At 36.4% G+C, this 19,307-nt stretch overlaps 1 protein-coding gene and 1 pseudogene across 2 annotated transcripts; one reads left to right on the forward strand and one right to left on the reverse strand.

The window, feature by feature from the left end:
• The first annotated feature begins 8,977 nt into the window (after positions 1-8,977).
• LOC107622965 (alcohol dehydrogenase 1-like) lies at positions 8,978-11,461 on the forward strand. 2 transcript variants are annotated; one of them, XM_021112924.2, is made up of 9 exons: positions 8,978-9,307; positions 9,473-9,519; positions 9,699-9,990; positions 10,087-10,145; positions 10,248-10,323; positions 10,453-10,514; positions 10,595-10,690; positions 10,794-10,955; positions 11,055-11,461. In XM_021112924.2, exons 3-9 carry the CDS (start codon positions 9,780-9,782, stop codon positions 11,169-11,171), a joined length of 783 nt encoding a protein of 260 aa, XP_020968583.1. In that variant the 5' UTR covers positions 8,978-9,307; positions 9,473-9,519; positions 9,699-9,779; the 3' UTR covers positions 11,172-11,461. The 2 variants fall into 2 exon arrangements, with proteins under 2 accessions (XP_020968583.1, XP_088362385.1); XM_088506259.1 differs by lacking the exons at positions 8,978-9,307; positions 9,473-9,519 and having other exon boundaries at positions 9,810-9,990.
• Positions 11,462-11,515: 54 nt separating this feature from the next.
• Positions 11,516-12,383, reverse strand: LOC107620161 (uncharacterized; annotated as a pseudogene).
• Between the last annotated feature and the right edge of the window lie 6,924 nt (positions 12,384-19,307).

Below are 19,307 nucleotides of genomic sequence, written 5' to 3' on the forward strand. Positions count from 1 at the left end.
CATCCCAGAAGTTTTCGATTTGCATCAAATATACCCATGACGGCTAATTTTTCAAAAAAAATTAAGATCGATTCAACAACAATTTCATAAGAACAACCCCTCAACACAAGCAAATTAAGCATAATTTTTATGCATTATTGTTATATTGGTCTTAAATTTTTTGAAAATTTATCCTCCGAGGGTATATTTGATGCAAATCGAAAACTTCTGAGACAAAATTGAAACAAAATAAAATTTAGGGGTATTTTTAAAATTTTTGCCAAACTTCGGGAACAAAAAATATACTTTACCCTTATAAATATCTGTCTTTTTATATAGGATAATGCTACATATTCATATTTTTTGTTAACCAAGTCCAATCAAATTTGTCTAAGATAACAAAAATCAGTTATGACTAATATTATTTTAAGTTTTATTGTTTAACTTGGTTAGACTTAGTTCATAAAAAGACTTGGATGTGTAGTATTTCTTTTACATATATATAAGTAAATACTTATTTAAAAATTTACTTCATATACAATTAGAAGTCAATTCTTATTGAGATTCATAGTTGAAAAAGTTCTTTCAATTAATGTAGTTACAGAAAAAAAATTAAAACTAATATAAAAAAGATAAATAACACTCTTTCGAGTTGATTTCTAAGAAAAAACACAAATTTTATTTAAATTGAGAATTGATCATTCTAATGACATCTAATATAAAATTTTTAAATTGACTATGAAGTACCAAAAGTTGAAAAAAAAGTTATTGTGGGGTCAAATTTAATAATTTAGTGGGACAAATAAATATTATTATCATATACTACTCAAAAAAATTTCAAATCGTAGTGGGCCGATTGCCCCACACTTAGGGGTGGAAAAAGGTCAGGCGGCTTGCCAGGGGCCTGCAGCCTGGCCTGTGTTTGGCCTGGCCTGTTATAAAATAGGCACAGGTCCAGGCTCTTTTAAAAGCCTTAATACGTTAATAGGCCAGGCCCAGGCTCACTAATTAGTCTTATTGGCCTGTCAGGCCTGTCTGGACCTGTTAAAATATAATTAAATATATAAATAATTATTTATTATAATAAAATTATGAGATATTTTAAATCTATTATATTTTATTATAAATATTTTTGTATATTTTAAATACATTAAAAATTTAAAATTTTTTATAAATATTAAATATGACATATTACATATAAATATTTTTATTAAAAAATAATTTTTTTAAATAATATTTTTATTTTTGTAAAAAAAAATTATCAGGCCTTTTAACAGGCTTCAGGCCAGACCAGGCTGAATAACAGGCCAGGCCTAGTACCTTATAAAGAGCCTATAACAGGCTGCAGGTCAGGCTTAGGCCAATTAACTGTATGACAGGCCAGGCCTGTTAAGAGTAAAACTGGCCTGACCTAACCTGTTTCCACCCCTACCCACACTCTTATACATACATCCGTCCCTGCATATGGGATTAAAATTAGACAACAAATAACAACACACTAAAATAGAGGGTTTGGTGTTAATATTGTTAGAGAGGTTTTGGAAGCAAATAAGAGGAGACTTTCATTCCACTTCCACATATCAGGAACACCAGGGAGACACCAATGGCTGCAATCAGGAACAGATGGATTGTCACTCCAAGTTCCCAGATGACCATCACTCCTATAAGAACTCATTGGTGTAACATGCAAAACTGTTACTGGAACACTCATGTTCTTCACAACCCTATTGATCATATCTGACATAGGGCTTCGCTCCTTCCTATTGCTTCTCTTCCATGGATTCCTACTCACTTTGCATGCATTGTGGTTCTTTCCACTGCCATCAAAATATAAACACCACTTACTTGCATTCTTGCCAAAATGAAAAATAAGTAATGGAGAAGAAAGAGCTCACCTCCAATGAGATGATTCAAAGGTACGAAAAAACACTCTTGTTCTATTCATGTTGACTGAATTCTCCACCCAAGATGCCTAGGTGTGAAGGGCTGTGTTATAAGTAGAATTGATTGTCATTCCAAGCTTCACTGAGCTATCAACCTGAAAGTACCAACCCCTGTCTGAAGATCATGTTAGCACCAAATTATTCTAGAATCTCACGCTATGAAATCACACGGCTAATGCAAATGGACTTGAACTAACAATTAATGGAAGTACTTGAAATACACGAATGGAGTGAGACAAGGATTGTGTTTTGGATGAATTCCTTGAGAGTATCATCTCTCAGCGTCTAGATATATATATATACACATAGGTACAGAAATAAAATTCCTTAATACTAGGAGATACAACCAAATCAGATATCTAAAAAAGGAGAATTTCGTTCCACTTTCACATATCAGGAACACCAGGGAGACACCAATGGCTGCAATTAGGAACAGATGAATTGTCACTCCAAGTTCCCACATGATCATCACTCCTATAAGAACTCATTGGTGTAACATGCAAAACTGTTACTGGAACACTCATGTTCTTCACAACCCTATTGATCATATCTGACATAGGGCTTCGCTCCTCATATTGCTTCTCTTCCATGGATTCCTACTCACTTTGCATGCATTGTGGTTCTTTCCACTGCCATCAAAATATAAACATCACTTACTTGCATTCTTGCCAAAATGAAAAATAAGTAATGGAGAAGAAAGAGCTAACCTCCAATGAGATGATTCAAAGGTACGGAAAAATACTCTTGTTCTATTCATGTTGACTGAATTCTCCACCCAAGATGCCTAGGTGTGAAGGGCTGTGTTATAAGCAGAATTGATTGTCATTCCAAGCTTCACTGAGCTATCAACCTGAAAGTACCAACCCCTGTCTAAAGATCATGTTAGCACCAAATTATTCTAGAATCTCACACTATAAAATCACACAGCTAATGCAAATGGACTTGAACTAACAATTAATGGAAGTACTTGAAATACACGAATGGAGTGAGACAAGAATTGTGTTTTGGATGAATTCCTTGAGAGTATCATCTCTCAGCGTCTATATATATATATATATATATATATATACACATAGGTACAGAAATAAAATTCCTTAATACTAGGAGATACAACCGAATCAGATATCTAAAAACAGAAACTATATCAAAACAGAATAACTTATATAAAGCCTATATCTCTCAAAATAACTTATATACAGCCTATATCTCTAATATGATATTCAACACTCCCCCTCAAGCTGGAGCATATAAATTATATGCACCAAGCTTGTTACATATGTATTGTATCCGAGGACCCCGGAGAGCTTTGGTGAAAATATCTGCAAGTTGATCGTTGGAGTTGACAAAGGCTGTTACTATTTCCCCACTTTGTAACTTCTCCCTTATGAAATGGCAATCAATCTCTATGTGCTTAGTTCGTTCATGAAACACAGGGTTGGAAGCAATATGTAAGGCAGCTTGATTATCGCACACCAGTTCCATCTTACTCGGCTCACAAAACTTAAGTTCCTTAACTAATTGCTTCAACCATATAAGTTCACATGTGGCAAGTGCCATAGCTTTATATTCAGCTTCCGCACTAGATCTTGCTACAATATTTTGCTTCTTACTCTTCCAAGATATCAAGTTTCTACCAATAAAAACACAATAACCAGATGTAGAACGTCTATCAGATGGAGATCATGCCCAATCTGCATCAGTATACCCAACAATCTGGTTATGTCCTTTATCTTCATACAACAAACCTTTTCCTGGAGCACCTTTGATATATCTAAGGATTCTAACAGCTGCGTCCCAATGACTATCGCATGGGGAGTCAAGAAACTGACTTAGGATACTTGTGGCAAATGAAATATCTGGCTGAGTGACTATCAAATAATTCAATCGGCCAATTAATCTGCGATATCTACCAGGATCTGCAAGAGGTTCTCCTTGATCTGGACTAAGTTTTGTGTTGGGATCTATTGGTGTATCTATAGGTCTAGAATCTAACATTCCAATTTCTTCAAGAATATCCAGAGCATATTTTCTCTGTGAGATACAGATCCCAGCATTAGATTGTGCCACTTCAATTCCTAGGAAATATTTTAACTTTCCCATATCCTTAGTCTGAAAGTGATCAAACAAGTGCTGTTTTAACTGAGTGATTCCCTCATGATCATCTCCAGTAATAACAATATCATCCACATAAACAACCAGATATATGGAGGTCGTGGAGGAAGAATGACGGGAGAAAACCGAATGATCTGCTTCACTCTGAATCATGCCAAATTTAGAAATAACAGTACTAAAGCGACTAAACCAAGCTCGAGGGGATTGTTTCAAGCCATATAAAGATCGGCGTAAATGACATACTAAGCTGGAAGACTCCCCCTGAGCAACAAACCCGGGAGGTTGCTCCATGTATACTTCCTCCTCGAGATCACCATGTAAGAAAGCATTTTTAATATCAAGTTGATAAAGAGGCCAATGGCGAATGACAGCCATAGAAAGAAAAATACGAACAGAGGCCATATTCGCAACAGGAGAGAAGGTATCACCATAGTCCAAACTAAAGATTTGAGTGTAGCCCTTAGCCACAAGGCGGGCTTTTAATCGATCAATGGTTCCGTCTGAGCCGACCTTAATAGTATAGATCCAACAATAACCCACAGTAGATTTGTCCGGTGGCAATGGAACAAGAACCCAAGTACCAGTAGAATGTAAGGCAGACATCTCCTCAATCATAGCCTGGCGCCACCCTGGATGTGAAAGAGCTTCTGCTGTGGTTTTGGGTATAGAAACAAAAGACAAAGAGGAGGTAAAAGCATAGTGCGAAGATGATAAACGATGGTAACTAAGAAAATTATAAATAGGATTAGGATTACGGGTGGAACGAGTACCTTGTCTGAGAGCAATAGGAGGACTACTGCTAACTCCCGAAGAAGGATCCAAGGACGGTTCAACCACGGGTTCAGGAGATGAGTTATCTTGGACTGCAGGCCGTGGGCGGCGATGATAAACCTGGAGAGGCTTTGTGGGAATAGGAGGCCCATCTAAGTAAGGAACAGGAAGCACCTCCGTAATGGAAGGTGAAGTGATGTCGGGTGCAGAGAAAAAAGGGGTATTCTCAAGAAAAGTGACATCTGCAGACACGAAGAAATGATTAAAAGCTGAAGAGTAACAACGATAACCCTTTTGAAATCGAGTGTACCCTAAGAAAACACATTTGATAGAGCGAGCAGTTAACTTGTCTTTGCCTGGGGTAAGATCATGGATGAAATAAGTACAACCAAAGATTCAGAGTGGAAGAGAAAAAATGTGCTCATGAGGAAATAAAATGGAATGAGGAACTTGATTTTTCAAAACAGAAGAAGGCATACGATTAATTAAATAACATGCAGTCAGAACAGCCTCACCCCAAAACTTAAGGGGAACATAAGTATGGAGAAGAAAAGTGCGAGCAATTTCAATCAAGTGACGATGTTTACGCTCAGCCACACCATTCTGTTGAGGGGTATGAGGACAAGACGATTGATGTAGAATGCCTTGGGAGGACAAGTAAGACGAAAAGGGTGCTGAAAATACTCACGAGCATTATCACTTCGTAAAATTTTAATTGAAGTTTTGAATTGGTTTTGAATTTCAGAACAGAAAGACTTGAAATGTGCAAATAATTTAGATCTGTCCTTCATTAAATATAACCAAGTGCAACGAGAAAAGTCATCAATAAAGGTGACAAAATAACGAAAACCAGAATGAGAAGTAACACGACAAGGTCCCCATACATCAGAATGAATAACAGAAAAGGGAGACACAGCTCGTGTATTGACACGACTTGAAAAAGAACTACGAATATGTTTACCTAAATGACAAGTTTGACACTCTAAAGTAGCAAGACGAGATAAACTCGGGACCATAGCTTGTAACTTCGAGAGGCTGGGATATCCCAGGCAACAATGGACCACGTCCGGAGACTCAACAGCAGCAACAGAAGACACAGTAGTAGTGGGTAAGGCAAGCCGATACAGTTCTTGAAACTCACATCCTGTACCAATCGTCTGTCCCGTCCCTCGATCCTGCACAATGACGGAGTCAGCAAAAAAGGTAACATAACAATTAAGAGAATGAGAAAGTTAGCTAATAGAAATCAAATTGAAAGGACAATTGGGCATGTAAAGAACAGATTTCAAAGGTAATGTAGGAAGAGGAGTAACTTGACATATTCCCTTAGCACCAATTTTAGAACCATCAGCCAAAGTGATAGAAGGAAGAAATGCAGGGTGTTCAAGTTTAGAGAGGACAGAAGAAGTACCAGAAATGTGATCAGAAGCACCTGAGTCAAGGGCCCATGGTCCAAGAGAAGAGGAATGAGAGATACAAGCAACAGAATACCAGAGTGGGCCACCGAAGCAATGGGAGTAGATGTCTGCTTTGAAGCTTAGTACTTGAGAAACTCATCATAATCATTGCCAGAGATAAATATCCCTTGTGGTTGTGCGGTGGAGTGAACGTCAGATGACTCATTAGTTTGGACAACATTAGCTACCTTGGTAGGACGACCATGGAGAGCATATTTATCCTGAGTATGACTAATCCTATGGCAATAGGTACAACTAAGGCGAGTACGATTACCACGACCATTACCACGACCCTCATGGCCGCTGCGAGTGGGCATTTGAAAGGACACCTGAGAAGAAGATTGGGATGCCAATGCAGTTTGGTCGAAAGTATGGGTCTCAAGAGAGGGGCCGGATTGCAAGAGTTGTGCAAATACGTACTTAAGGGAAGGAACGGGTGTGGTGCCCAATATTTGTTGCCGAAGAAATTCAAGTTCAGCTGGCAACCCAAGTAACGTAAGTACCAAAAACAGCTTTCCCTGTTGAGCATGATGGTCATTAGCATTAGACACATATGGAAGGAGAGTTGAAAACTCTTCCTTGACAGCTTCCACAACCCCAACATAAGATTCCATATCAGTTCCTTGAAGCTGTAAACTACACAGCTTTTTAGCAACATGGTAAAGTCTTGCAATGTCATTAGTGTATAAAGCTTTAGCACGGTCTCACACTTTTTTACAAGTTTTGTAAGCCCGAAACATAGTCAGCTTTGGTGGATCAATGGTCTGCCACATAAGGTTACATAGCTGGGCATCAATCTTCTTCCAAGTGGTTTTGTCAGCGGCGCGAACATCATCAACAGATTTAGTAAGGTGGTCTTCATAGCCTTGACCCATGAACCAAAGTTCCACAGAATCAGCCCAAGAAAGGTAATTTTTGGCACCCATCAATTTTTCAGAGGTCATTGTAGCGGTTCCAGAAACAACAGATGTTAGAACAGCCGGTTTGCCACCATTGGAGTTGGTGTCGGGGGTTACCTCAGAAGACATGATGGCAGACACTCAGAAACGGCCGAAAAACACCTGCAGAAGGGAAACGAGGGCCGGAAAAAGCATGGGCAGCGGAGCGTGACGTTCACGCGCGTCTGGAGCGGAGGCGCGTCTGGAGCGGAGGCGCGTGAGGACCACGCACAGGAAAAGGGGCGGCGCGTGTCGGCACGTGCTGCGGTTGACGGCGGTAAAATTTTGGGGACAGGCCGAACTTGGCTTTCCGGTTCTGATTCTGGGGTTGCTTCGGAGTGGGTCTGATGTTTGACAAGGTTTTGGCTGGAAAAATCGTTTCTAACGAAGAGACACAGCTGATAGTGTCAGCTGGTGGGAAAAGGGAACACGGCTGAGAGATTGCAACCGAAAAAGAAGAAAAACAAATAGAAACCAGAGCCGGGTCAGAACCCGCTCTGATACCAACTTGAAATACACGAATGGAGTGAGACAAGGATTGTGTTTTGGATGAATTCCTTGAGAGTATCATCTCTCAGCATCAATATATATATATATATATATATATATATATATATATATATATATATATATAAGTACAGAAATAAAATCTCTTAATACTGGGAGATACAACCGAATCAGATATCTAAAAACAGAAACTATATCAAAACAGAATAACTTATATAAAGCCTATATCTCTCAGAATAACTTATATACAGCCTATATCTCTAATCTGATATTCAACAGAAGTAATGAATGATTCTAACATGAAGTACATTCAATTCAAGGTTTTGGTTATTCATTATCAAATTATTTCCATGCTGTTCACATTTACCTTGATCTTGTACATACAGACCTCAAAACAAAAATCACCAGTCTGGTTCTAATCTATCATCTGTCTGTCCCAAGTGACCTAAGAAAAATAAGAACATAACAATCTTCTAATTTGAGGCAAAACACTATACTTTGAGTAAAAATCTAGGTTCTCATCTACAGTTACTGAATGACCTTTTGAAATGGGTCATGGTATGGTGAAGGTTATTTTTCAATGGAGAGTGAAAATTACTCTTTTTGCAATAAGCCTTTCTACATTATTGACAAAAATCATCATAGTGCATTCATTTAAAAGTTTCTCAAATCCTAAAGCAGAATTGTTTTAGAAACAAAAAACCTTGATAGATTTACAAGAATAAAAATCTAAGTTGGTTTTTAAGGAACTCCAACGAGGATACTTTGCTCCAAAAGACAATTATTACTCTAGAAGTCCTAAAAAATTACTTTATCAAACAGATTGGTCCCTCCGTTGTTTTGAAAGGAGATTAAGTTGTCTTATAAATATTTTTTGAAGAATGTTAGGGGTCAGCAATTTTGGTGTTTTGTAACCATCAATTGGCTATCAATAGTGTTTTTAATGGTGTGAGATTACATCTAATGGTGAGAGATCACTCACTTTTGTTTTGATGGTTAAGTGCTGGCCAAAAAATACAAAAATTGCTAGCCCATAAACTTTTCCATATTTTTTTAACTAAATTATCTCATAATAAAATTGTTAAGAGACATGTTCGATCTGAAATTTGTTGGGAATAATTTGGGTGTTTGCTCATTTTATAAGCTTCCAAGAATACTATCTATCTCCTTGGAACTCATTTAGTAACAAACTGGCAACTATAGCATGAATTCTCCAAGGAAGAAAATCAATCACAAATGCAATGAATCACATATAAACAAAAACAAAACAAAACATGCAATGGAGTAAATCAAATCTTCAATTTATGTTACTTACATGTCAAAAAGCTTAGTCCTTGTCCACCAATGACCTGAATTGAATATTAGAACATCTGAATCAATCCACTCATGGCTAATATCATCAATCTTGTCCAACCTCACAAGGAACACTGATCGATAAAAATCAATCCTCAAATCGAAAGTACTAAACCTCACACCAAGAAACCTAATCTGTTTGGTGATTGAAGAAGTGGAGGTTGCGCCACCTAAGGCCGTTGAAGTCCGTTTGAAGATTCTCTACACCTCACTTTGCCACACCGATGTTTACTTCTGGGAAGCCAAGGTTTGTAGCTTGATCACAAGTTGATTAGGGAATAGGGATTACTTTATGATTGTTTCTTCATTTCTCAATTTTTTTTTGTTATTATTATTATTATAGCTATGATGATATGATTATTTTATGCATCACAAGAGTTTAATATGTTTCTATCTCTTTTCCCAATTTCAGGGCCAGACTCCATTATTTCCTCGGATATTTGGTCATGAAGCTGGAGGGTATGTCTATTCTCATCTGTTTTTTAAACTGAGTGTCATAAGAATTGAATCCCTCAGCATAAACTTCTTTGTATTAAGTTCTGTGATTCTTTACCATGTACATTGGTTCATTCATTATACAACATTATATCAAACAAGATTAAGAAAGTTAAAGAACAATGACATTGGTAATGGTGCAGGATTGTGGAGAGTGTAGGAGAGGGAGTGACTCATCTGAAACCAGGTGACCATGCCCTCACTGCAAGTCGGAGGAGAGCAACATGTGTGACCTTCTCAGGATCAACACCGACAGGGGTGTCATGATCCATGATCAAGAATCAAGATTCTCCATTAAGGGAAAACCAATTTACCACTTTGTTGGGACCTCCACATTCAGTGAATACACTGTGGTTCGTGCTGGATGTGTTGCATCTCTCAACCCTGAAGCACCACTTGACAAAGTTTGTGTTCTCAGCTGTGGAATCTGCACAGGTTTGCAACATCATCCTAGATTAGTATATTTCCTCACATTTTGTTTGTTGGTGATTCTCTTCTCTGACAATTCAGTTTCATTTTCATGTTTTGTAGGTCTTGGTGCCACTATCAATGTTGCAAAACCAAAACCTGGTTCTTCTGTTGGTCTTGCTGTATGTTACCCTCTATTTTTCTTTGCATTGCAGTTTTTATAGCTATGGATCAAGGGCATTAGTGAGTAGTGACTCTTGTTCTTTTTTCAATCCAAATTTTAGTCTGCTGAAGGGGCAAGGATTTCTGGTGCATCAAGAATCATTGGGGTTGATTTAGTTTCCAGCCGATTCGAATTAGGTATAATGCCATTCTCTTTGAATCAAATGTAATAGATGACTAAGCATAGAATAAATTGAGCAAGTTTCCCAAAACTACAAATTGTATTCACTTACTAATGGTATTTTCTCATTTTACTATTGTTGGCAGCCAAGAAGTTTGGGGTTAATGAATTTGTGAACCCAAAAGATCATAACAAACCTGTACAAGAGGTTAGTTCATTCTAAGTTTTTCTCCATAATTATTTATACTTTCATGGAAGAAAGACTGAGATGTTAATGTTGCTCAACAGGTAATTGCTGAAATGACCAATGGAGGTGTGGATCGTTCTGTTGAATGTACTGGCAGCATCCAAGCTATGATCTCAGCATTTGAATGTGTCCATGATGTAATTGAATCAGAACTTGTTCTTTTTTTAATTTGTTGCTATAATGTTATTATGATAAGTTATTTACTAATACTGAAACTTAAATATTCTCTTCCCTTCTCAGGGTTGGGGTGTTGCTGTTCTTGTTGGTGTGCCAAGCAAAGACGATGCTTTCAAAACTCATCCTACGAACTTCTTGAATGAGAGGACTCTCAAGGGTACCTTCTATGGTAACTACAAACCCCGAACCGATCTTCCTAATGTTGTGGAGAAGTACATGAGAGGGGTAAGCTTTTTATACTAAACTCTTCATTGTAGTCTTAACAAGTTGATATGTTTTTTTTATTCATGTTGCTAATGGATCTCTTCATTGGTTATAATTCAGGAGTTGGAACTTGAGAAATTCATCACTCACACTGTTCCGTTCTCAGAGATTAACAAGGCTTTTGATTTGATGCTGAAAGGAGAGTCCATCAGGTGCATCATTCGGATGGACGAATAAGCTTAACAGTGAGGAAATTGTCCCTGATAGGGGACGGTTCTCTTTCAGAGAAAAAGAAAAAGAAAAAAACAAAAATAAACGTCTTTTGTAATCCCTTTTAAAAGTTATCGAGTTTGTGGAGTTTGATTTTGAAAGTAGAGAATGAATGATAGGCCTTTTCCTACTGCCATTGTGTAGTTTCTGTTTCTGATAAATAAAAATATTGTTGTCAAATTCTTGTTCTTGTCACATTTTTAGCATTTCTTTTATCTCAGTGATATAGTTGCATGTCTGAATTCTTAGTTCCCAAATTGGCATGTTAATGTTGATGTGTGATAAAATGCAACCGTTTATGGTCTTATCAACATAGGAATTTATACATAATACATCATCAACATGTTGAGAATTCGTCAATTTTAACAAGGAGGATATCATTGAAAGAAGAAAAAAAAACAGCTTTAAGTGTGAAAGATTAAGATCAATAATAACACAAATCTTTCAATGAAGTCTTTTATTTTCAAGCTTTCTGCTGATGATCATGATCAGGGCTTCTAGGATCATTGCCTTCATTGGCAGTTGATGATTGTTTTTCCTGCAAAGCATGACCAAATTCCTCATTCTTGATGATTTCTTCGTCAATGTGGACATCATCGTCAACTGATAGCACCACCACTTGCTCACCACAAGGGCCAGGCACAATGGCTTCAGTGACATGCCTGTGCTCATCAAAATGGATGATATCAGTTTCTTGTTTCTTCTTTTTCATCTTCTTGATCAGGCAAAACAGAGCAAAAGCCAGCACTGAAAGGAACAAAAGGCCTCCAAAGGATACAAACACAATCACTATGATAGTTGGGTGGTGTTGGAACTGGGTATGGTGGTGGAAGCACAGGGTGGTGCGGTGATGGTGGTGGAGGAGTGAAACAATGTGAGGGTGGCGGTGGCGGATAGTTGAAAGGGTGGGATGGTGGTGGAGGAGGGAACTGAGGGAAGTTGAAATGAATATTTTTCAGAGTGTTTTTATCTGATCTTATGTTCTTTTCTGATGTTATGGCTTAATTGAATTTATATAGCAAGAACTTTGGGGTACGGATGCATTACAATAATAACTTGGATCTCATTCTGAAAGGATTGGTTGCAGTGAAAAACACTTATGACTAGTTCCTTAGCTTATTTTGCTTCTCCACATTCTTCTCTGTTTTTTATGTATTGGCCAAGACGTGTAAGAAACATTTTTCTGTAACTCGTTTACAAGAAAATCATCATTTCTCAGAAGACATATTCATGCCACCTTTGATATGTGCAATATTTGGTATTTGAAATGTGTGTAAAACACTTGAATTCAGAACATTTCTAGATTTATCACTGACTTATTATCTTATTCTACATTTTGCTTTACACTTTGAAGAAAACAAGATATATTGAACGGGATAAATTATTCCGTTTATATTACTTGCAAGCTATCAATTTTGTTGTGATAAGAATGAGCAACGTGGATGCCCATTCCCATGCAAGACTCATATTTTCAAAGAGAGAATGAATATTAAATATGTGTTGAAAATCAAGACCCCATGCATGTATAAATAGGGGGGTATGGTACGAGGCTTTATACACAACAAGAAATAAAAATACTCTCTCTTTTCTTTCTTACACAGAAGCAAGTAATAAGAAATCTATTCTCCTTATATTTCTACTACAATTCTTTCTCTTCTTTTATTTTATAAGTATTTTAAATTCTATTTTCTATTACTCTTTACATATAATATTAATAGCAATATTAACCATCTTTATTATATTGAGATTGCAACAATAAACAGATGCGATTCTCTCTCTCTTTATTTTTAATACTTCTTTCTATCTTTGTATATATATACACATTACAACATATAATATTATTATATATATATAAATTATTATTGGGCTAATTATTTTAATACTAGAGTCTTCTATTTGTACATCTCTATTATATATCTTTTATTTCACAACACGTTATCAGCACGAGACTCTGATCAAATTTTTAGGAAGACTCAGGTAACAAATTTTCATTATGTCAAAACTCTCTCATCTTGAATTCAATGCTCTTGACATATCTGGAAACAATTATTTATCATGGATACTAGATGCTGAAATCCATCTTGATTCAATGGATCTTGGAGATACCATTAAGGCTGAAAATAATGCATCCCAGAAGGATAAAGCCAAAGCCATGATTTTTCTCCGTCGTCATCTTGACGAAGGATTGAAAAATGAATATCTTACATTAAAAGATCCTGCAGATCTTTGGAAAGACCTTGAAGAAAGGTACAATCATCAGAAAACGGTGATACTTCCTCAAGCCCGGTATGAATGGACGCATTTGCGTTTACAAGATTTTAAATCTATAAATGAATATAATTCTGCAATGTTTCGGATCACCTCACGAATGAAATTGTGTGGGGAAAAAATAACTGATCATGATATGTTGGAGAAAACTTTCTCAACCTTCCATGCATCGAATGTGCTCCTGCAGCAGCAGTATCGAGAGAAAGGGTTTAAGAAATATTCTGAGTTAATTTCTTGCCTTCTTGTTGCCGAACGCAACAATGAGTTGTTATTGAAAAATCATGAAGCGCGCCCAGCTGGCGCCGCCCCATTTCCTGAAGTAAATGCGGCAAATCATTACCCCAGAAGAGGTAAATGGCAAGCTTTTAATAATAAGAAAAATTATGGAAGGAAAAGGAATTATGTTCAAAAGAGAGGATCTCACCAGAAGTGGGACAAAGAAAAGAATATCGGGCAGAATAAATCAACCGAGGAGAAGTGTTTCCGCTGTGGTGGAAAGGGCCATTGGTCTCGTACCTGTCGTACCCCAAGGCACCTAGTCGATCTTTACCAGGCATCTTTGAAAAAGAACGATAAAGGAAAGGAAACAAATTTTGTTTCAAATGATGCTGAGAACTCCACCACTCATTATGATGTATCTGATTTCTTTGAGGACCCTGAAGGAAATATTGGCCATTTGATCAATGATGGAATAGTTTAATATGTGAAATTGTGAAGTATCTATGTAAATAAATAATGTAAAAAAAAATTTATTGTTAAAGTTTTATTTTCTATGTATTTAAGTTTCAAATGTGATGTACATAAATAATGAAATATTAATATTTATGAATTTTGAAATTATTAATTGTGTCAAATTTTAAAATAAAATTTTGGTATATGACATTATTTTATGTACAGTGTTTCTTAGAAAATAATTCTGATCAAGTATTCAACTTAACTATGCATACTACTCATTTTATTATTATTTGTTTTTGAAGAATGGCAAGGATATGTAATGAAGATGTATGCCTTGCGGATAGTGCAAGTTCACACACTATTCTCAAAAGTGATATATATTTTACCCATCTTGTGCCAAAAGAAGAGTGTGTTAATACTATTATTGGCTCAGGCAATGTGATAGAAGGCTCCGGAAGAGCTATAATTTTGCTTCCTGGAGGAACAAAATTTATAATAAATAATGCACTATTATCTACCAAGTCTCTGAGAAACTTGTTGAGTTTCAAAGATATTCGCCGAAATGGATATCATGTTGAGACGATGAATGAGGGAAATCATGAGTATTTATGTATAACAACTCATGATTCAAATAAGAAAGTTATATTAGAAAAATTACCCTCACTTTCATCTGGGTTGTATTATACCAAGATTAGTGCAATTGAATCACATGCCACTGTAAACCAGAAGTTTACTAACTCAAATGAGTTCATAACTTGGCACGACCGATTGGGTCATCCGGGAACAACCATGATGAGAAGAATTATTGAAAACTCTCATGGACATTCACTAAAGAACCAGAAGATTCTTAAAACTAGTGAATTTTGTTGTGCTGCATGTTCTCAAGGGAAGTTAATTTTAAGGCCATCACCAGTAAAGATTGGATTTGAGTCCCCTGAATTCCTAGAAAGGATTCAAGGTGATATATGTGGACCTATTCATCCACCATGTGGATCTTTTAGATATTTTATGGTCCTGATAGACGCATCTTCAAGATGGTCACATGTGTGCTTATTATCTTCTCGCAACCTGGCGTTTGCGAGATTACTGGCTCAAATTATTCGATTAAAAGCACAATTTCCAGAAAATCCAATTAAAGCAATTCGTCTTGATAATGCTGGTGAATTTACTTCCCAAGCTTTTGATGCTTATTGTATGGCTAATGGAATAAGTGTTGAACATCCAGTAGCTTATGTTCACACACAAAATGGGTTAGCAGAATCACTTATTAAGCGCCTCCAATTAATTGCTAGACCCTTGTTTATGAGAACAAATCTCCCAACCTCGGTTTGGGGCATGCAGTTTTACATGCTGCAGCACTTATTCGTTTGAGGCCAACGAGTTACCATCAGTTCTCTCCTATGCAATTAGCTTTTGGCCAGCAGCCAAATGTTTCCCATTTAAGAATATTTGGGTGTGCGATATATGTTCCCATTGCACCACCTAATCGCACCAAAATGGGACCCCAAAGAAAATTGGGGATATATGTTGGATATGATTCTCCCTCTATAGTGAGGTATCTTGAGATACAAACTGGTGATGTGTTTAAAGCCCGGTTTGCGGATTGTCATTTTGATGAATCAAAATTTCCAACATTAGGGGGAGAGAATAAGCTTCCTGAAAAGGAACTTAATTGGAATGCATCATCGTTGATGCATTTAGATCCTCGATCAGCGCAATGTGAACTAGAAGTTCAAAATATTATACATTTGCAAAGAATAGCAAATGAATTGCCTGATGCATTTTCCGATACAAAGAGGATAACCAAATCTTATATACCAGCGGAAAATGCCCCAATTCGAATTGATGTCCCAGTAGGACAAGTAGCTACTGAAGCGAATTCACGCCAGAAGCGTGGCAGGACGGAAAATGTCCCAATTCGAATTGATGTCCCAGTAGGACAAATAGCCACTGAAGCAAATACACGCCAGAAGCGTGGCAGGCCTGTCGATTCCAAAGACAAAAATCCTCGAAAGAGAAAAGAGGTAAATATGATTCCTGTTGAAAAAGACATAGTAAAGACACCTGCAGTTGTCCAAAATTCTGATATAACGCCAGAAGACGTTCAGGTACCTGAAAATTGTGAAAATGACGAGATCTCGATAAATTATGTCTTTACAGGAGAGAAATGGGACCGAAATAAGACAATTGTCAATGAAATATTTGCATATAATGTGGCAGTAGATATCATGCATGAAAGTAAGGATCTTGAGCCAAGATCAGTCGAAGAATGTCGACAAAGAAATGATTGGCCAAAATGGGAAGCAGCCATGAAGGCTGAATTAGACTCACTTGCAAAACGTGAAGTCTTCGGACCTGTAGTCCGTACACCTGAAGATGTAAAACCTGTTGGATATAAGTGGGTATTTGTGAGAAAACGAAATGAGAAAAATGAAGTTGTGCGCTATAAAGCCCGACTTGTGGCACAAGGTTTTTCACAAAGGCCCGGTATAGATTATGAAGAAACGTATTCCCCTGTAGTGGATGCGATAACTTTGCGTTATTTGGTCAGCTTATCTGCATATCATAAACTACATATGCATTTAATGGATGTGGTAACAGCCTATTTGTACGGCTCATTAGATCGGGATATCTATATGAAAGTCCCTGAAGGACTAAAGATATCTAAACCATCCAATGAATATTCGCAAGGGTTATACTCAGTCAAATTGCAAAGATCTTTATATGGTCTAAAGCAATCTGGACGAATGTGGTATAATCGTCTTACTGAGTATCTGGCCAAAAACGGATTCAAGAATGATGATATCTGCCCGTGTGTTTTCATAAAGAAATCTGCATCCGGATTCATTATAATTGCTGTGTACGTTGATGATTTAAATATCATTGGGACTCCTGAAGAGATTCCAACAATTATAAAAACTCTAAAAGAAGAGTTTGAGATGAAAGATCTTGGAAAGACTAAGTTTTGTCTCGGCCTACAGATCGAGCATATAAAAAGTGGGATCTTTATTCATCAAACAACATACACAGAAAAGATCTTGAAAAGATTTTACATGGATAAGTCACATCCATTAAGTACCCCAATGATTGTAAGATCTTTAGATGTGAAAAAGGATCAATTCCGTCCTAAAGAAGAAAATGAAGATATCCTTGGTCCTGAAGTACCATATCTTAGTGCCATTGGAGCGCTAATGTATCTTGCTAATAATACGCGACCTGACATATCATTCGCGGTGAATTTACTAGCAAGGTATAGTTCCTCTCCAACCAGAAGACATTGGAGTGGAATCAAACAAATTTTTCGATATCTTCATGGAACGGTTGATATGGGATTGTTTTATCTCTATGGATCCAAGTCACAACTAGTTGGCTATGCAGATGCCGGATACCTGTCTGATCCACATAAAGGGAGGTCTCAAACAGGATACCTATTCACATATGGTGGTACAGCTATATCATGGAGGTCCACGAAACAGACGATAGCAGCAACCTCCTCTAATCATGCTGAAATACTGGCGATTCATGAAGCTAGTCGCGAGTGTTTTTGGCTGAGGAGTCTGATTCAATATATTCTGTCATCATGTGGACTAATTGATCACAAGATAGCTCCAACTGTCCTGTTTGAAGATAATACATCATGCATTGCTCAACTTAAGGGTGGATACATCAAAGGTGATAGAACAAAGCATATTTCTCCCAAATTCTTCTTCACTCATGATCTTCAAAATCAAGGGACAATTGATGTCCAACAGATCCGTTCAAGTGACAATCTGGCAGATTTATTTACAAAGTCACTCCCAAAATCCTCCTTTGAAAGATTGGTACATAAGATTGGGATGCGCCGATTTCGAGACATTAAATGATGTCGGCAAGAGGGGGAGACTGTACTCTTTTTTCCTTGGTCAAGTTTTTTTTTCCATTGGGTTTTTCTTGACAAGGTTTTTAATGAGGCAGCCCCATCATTAAAGGATATTGTACTCTTTTTCCTTCACTAAGGTTTTTTTTCCCACTGGGTTTTTCTTTAGTAAGGTTTTAACGAGGCAATAATCCTAAATGGGCATCCAAGGGGGAGTGTTGTGATAAGAATGAGCAACGTGGATGCCCATTCCCATGCAAGACTCATATTTTCAAAGAGAGAATGAATATTAAATATGTGTTGAAAATCAAGACCCCATGCATGTATAAATAGGGGGGTATGGTACGAGGCTTTATACACAACAAGAAATAAAAATACTCTCTCTTTTCTTTCTTACACAGAAGCAAGTAATAAGAAATCTATTCTCCTTATATTTCTACTACAATTCTTTCTCTTCTTTTATTTTATAAGTATTTTAAATTCTATTTTCTATTACTCTTTACATATAATATTAATAGCAATATTAACCATCTTTATTATATTGAGATTGCAACAATAAACAGATGCGATTCTCTCTCTCTTTATTTTTAATACTTCTTTCTATCTTTGTATATATATACACATTACAACATATAATATTATTATATATATATAAATTATTATTGGGCTAATTATTTTAATACTAGAGTCTTCTATTTGTACATCTCTATTATATATCTTTTATTTCACAACAAATTTATAATCCAACAAATTGCAAAAGATCTGATAGACTTCATTTTGTCTGAATTTATTCTAGTTGATAATAATGACTGATGAGACTAACAGAGTTTCGAGATTAGAGTATAAAAATGAAGTAATAGAGGCCGTTCAGGTTTCATTCTTTAATATTTTGACATACAGTAACAGTAGTAATACTTTATGAGAATCACTTAACTAAAATAAAATTTTTGTGAAATAAGTCACCACAATCAATTCTACAGACATAAAACCAAAAGAATTTGATTCCGATACATATCTGATAACCCTTTAAAATGGCAATAACACTCAAACACCACCACAATTACAAAATCTTTGTAACGCTTATATTTAAAATCAAATTAAATGATTTTAACATTAAAGACGGGTATCAAAATTATATGATCACAAAGACATTTAAGTATTTAACCAATCAAGAAAATTGAAGCTGAGTGGGCTATACTAAATAATAACAAAAGATTTTAATTATTGAAAATTATTTAATTTATCGTGTTTATTTTAGAAAAACTAATATTTTTGTAAAAAATATTTTAACAATGACTCTCACC

The sequence above is a fragment of the Arachis ipaensis genome, chromosome B10 (assembly GCF_059453495.1).
Source record: "Arachis ipaensis isolate K30076 ecotype BB chromosome B10, ASM5945349v1, whole genome shotgun sequence".
Taxonomy (NCBI): Eukaryota; Viridiplantae; Streptophyta; class Magnoliopsida; order Fabales; family Fabaceae; genus Arachis; species Arachis ipaensis.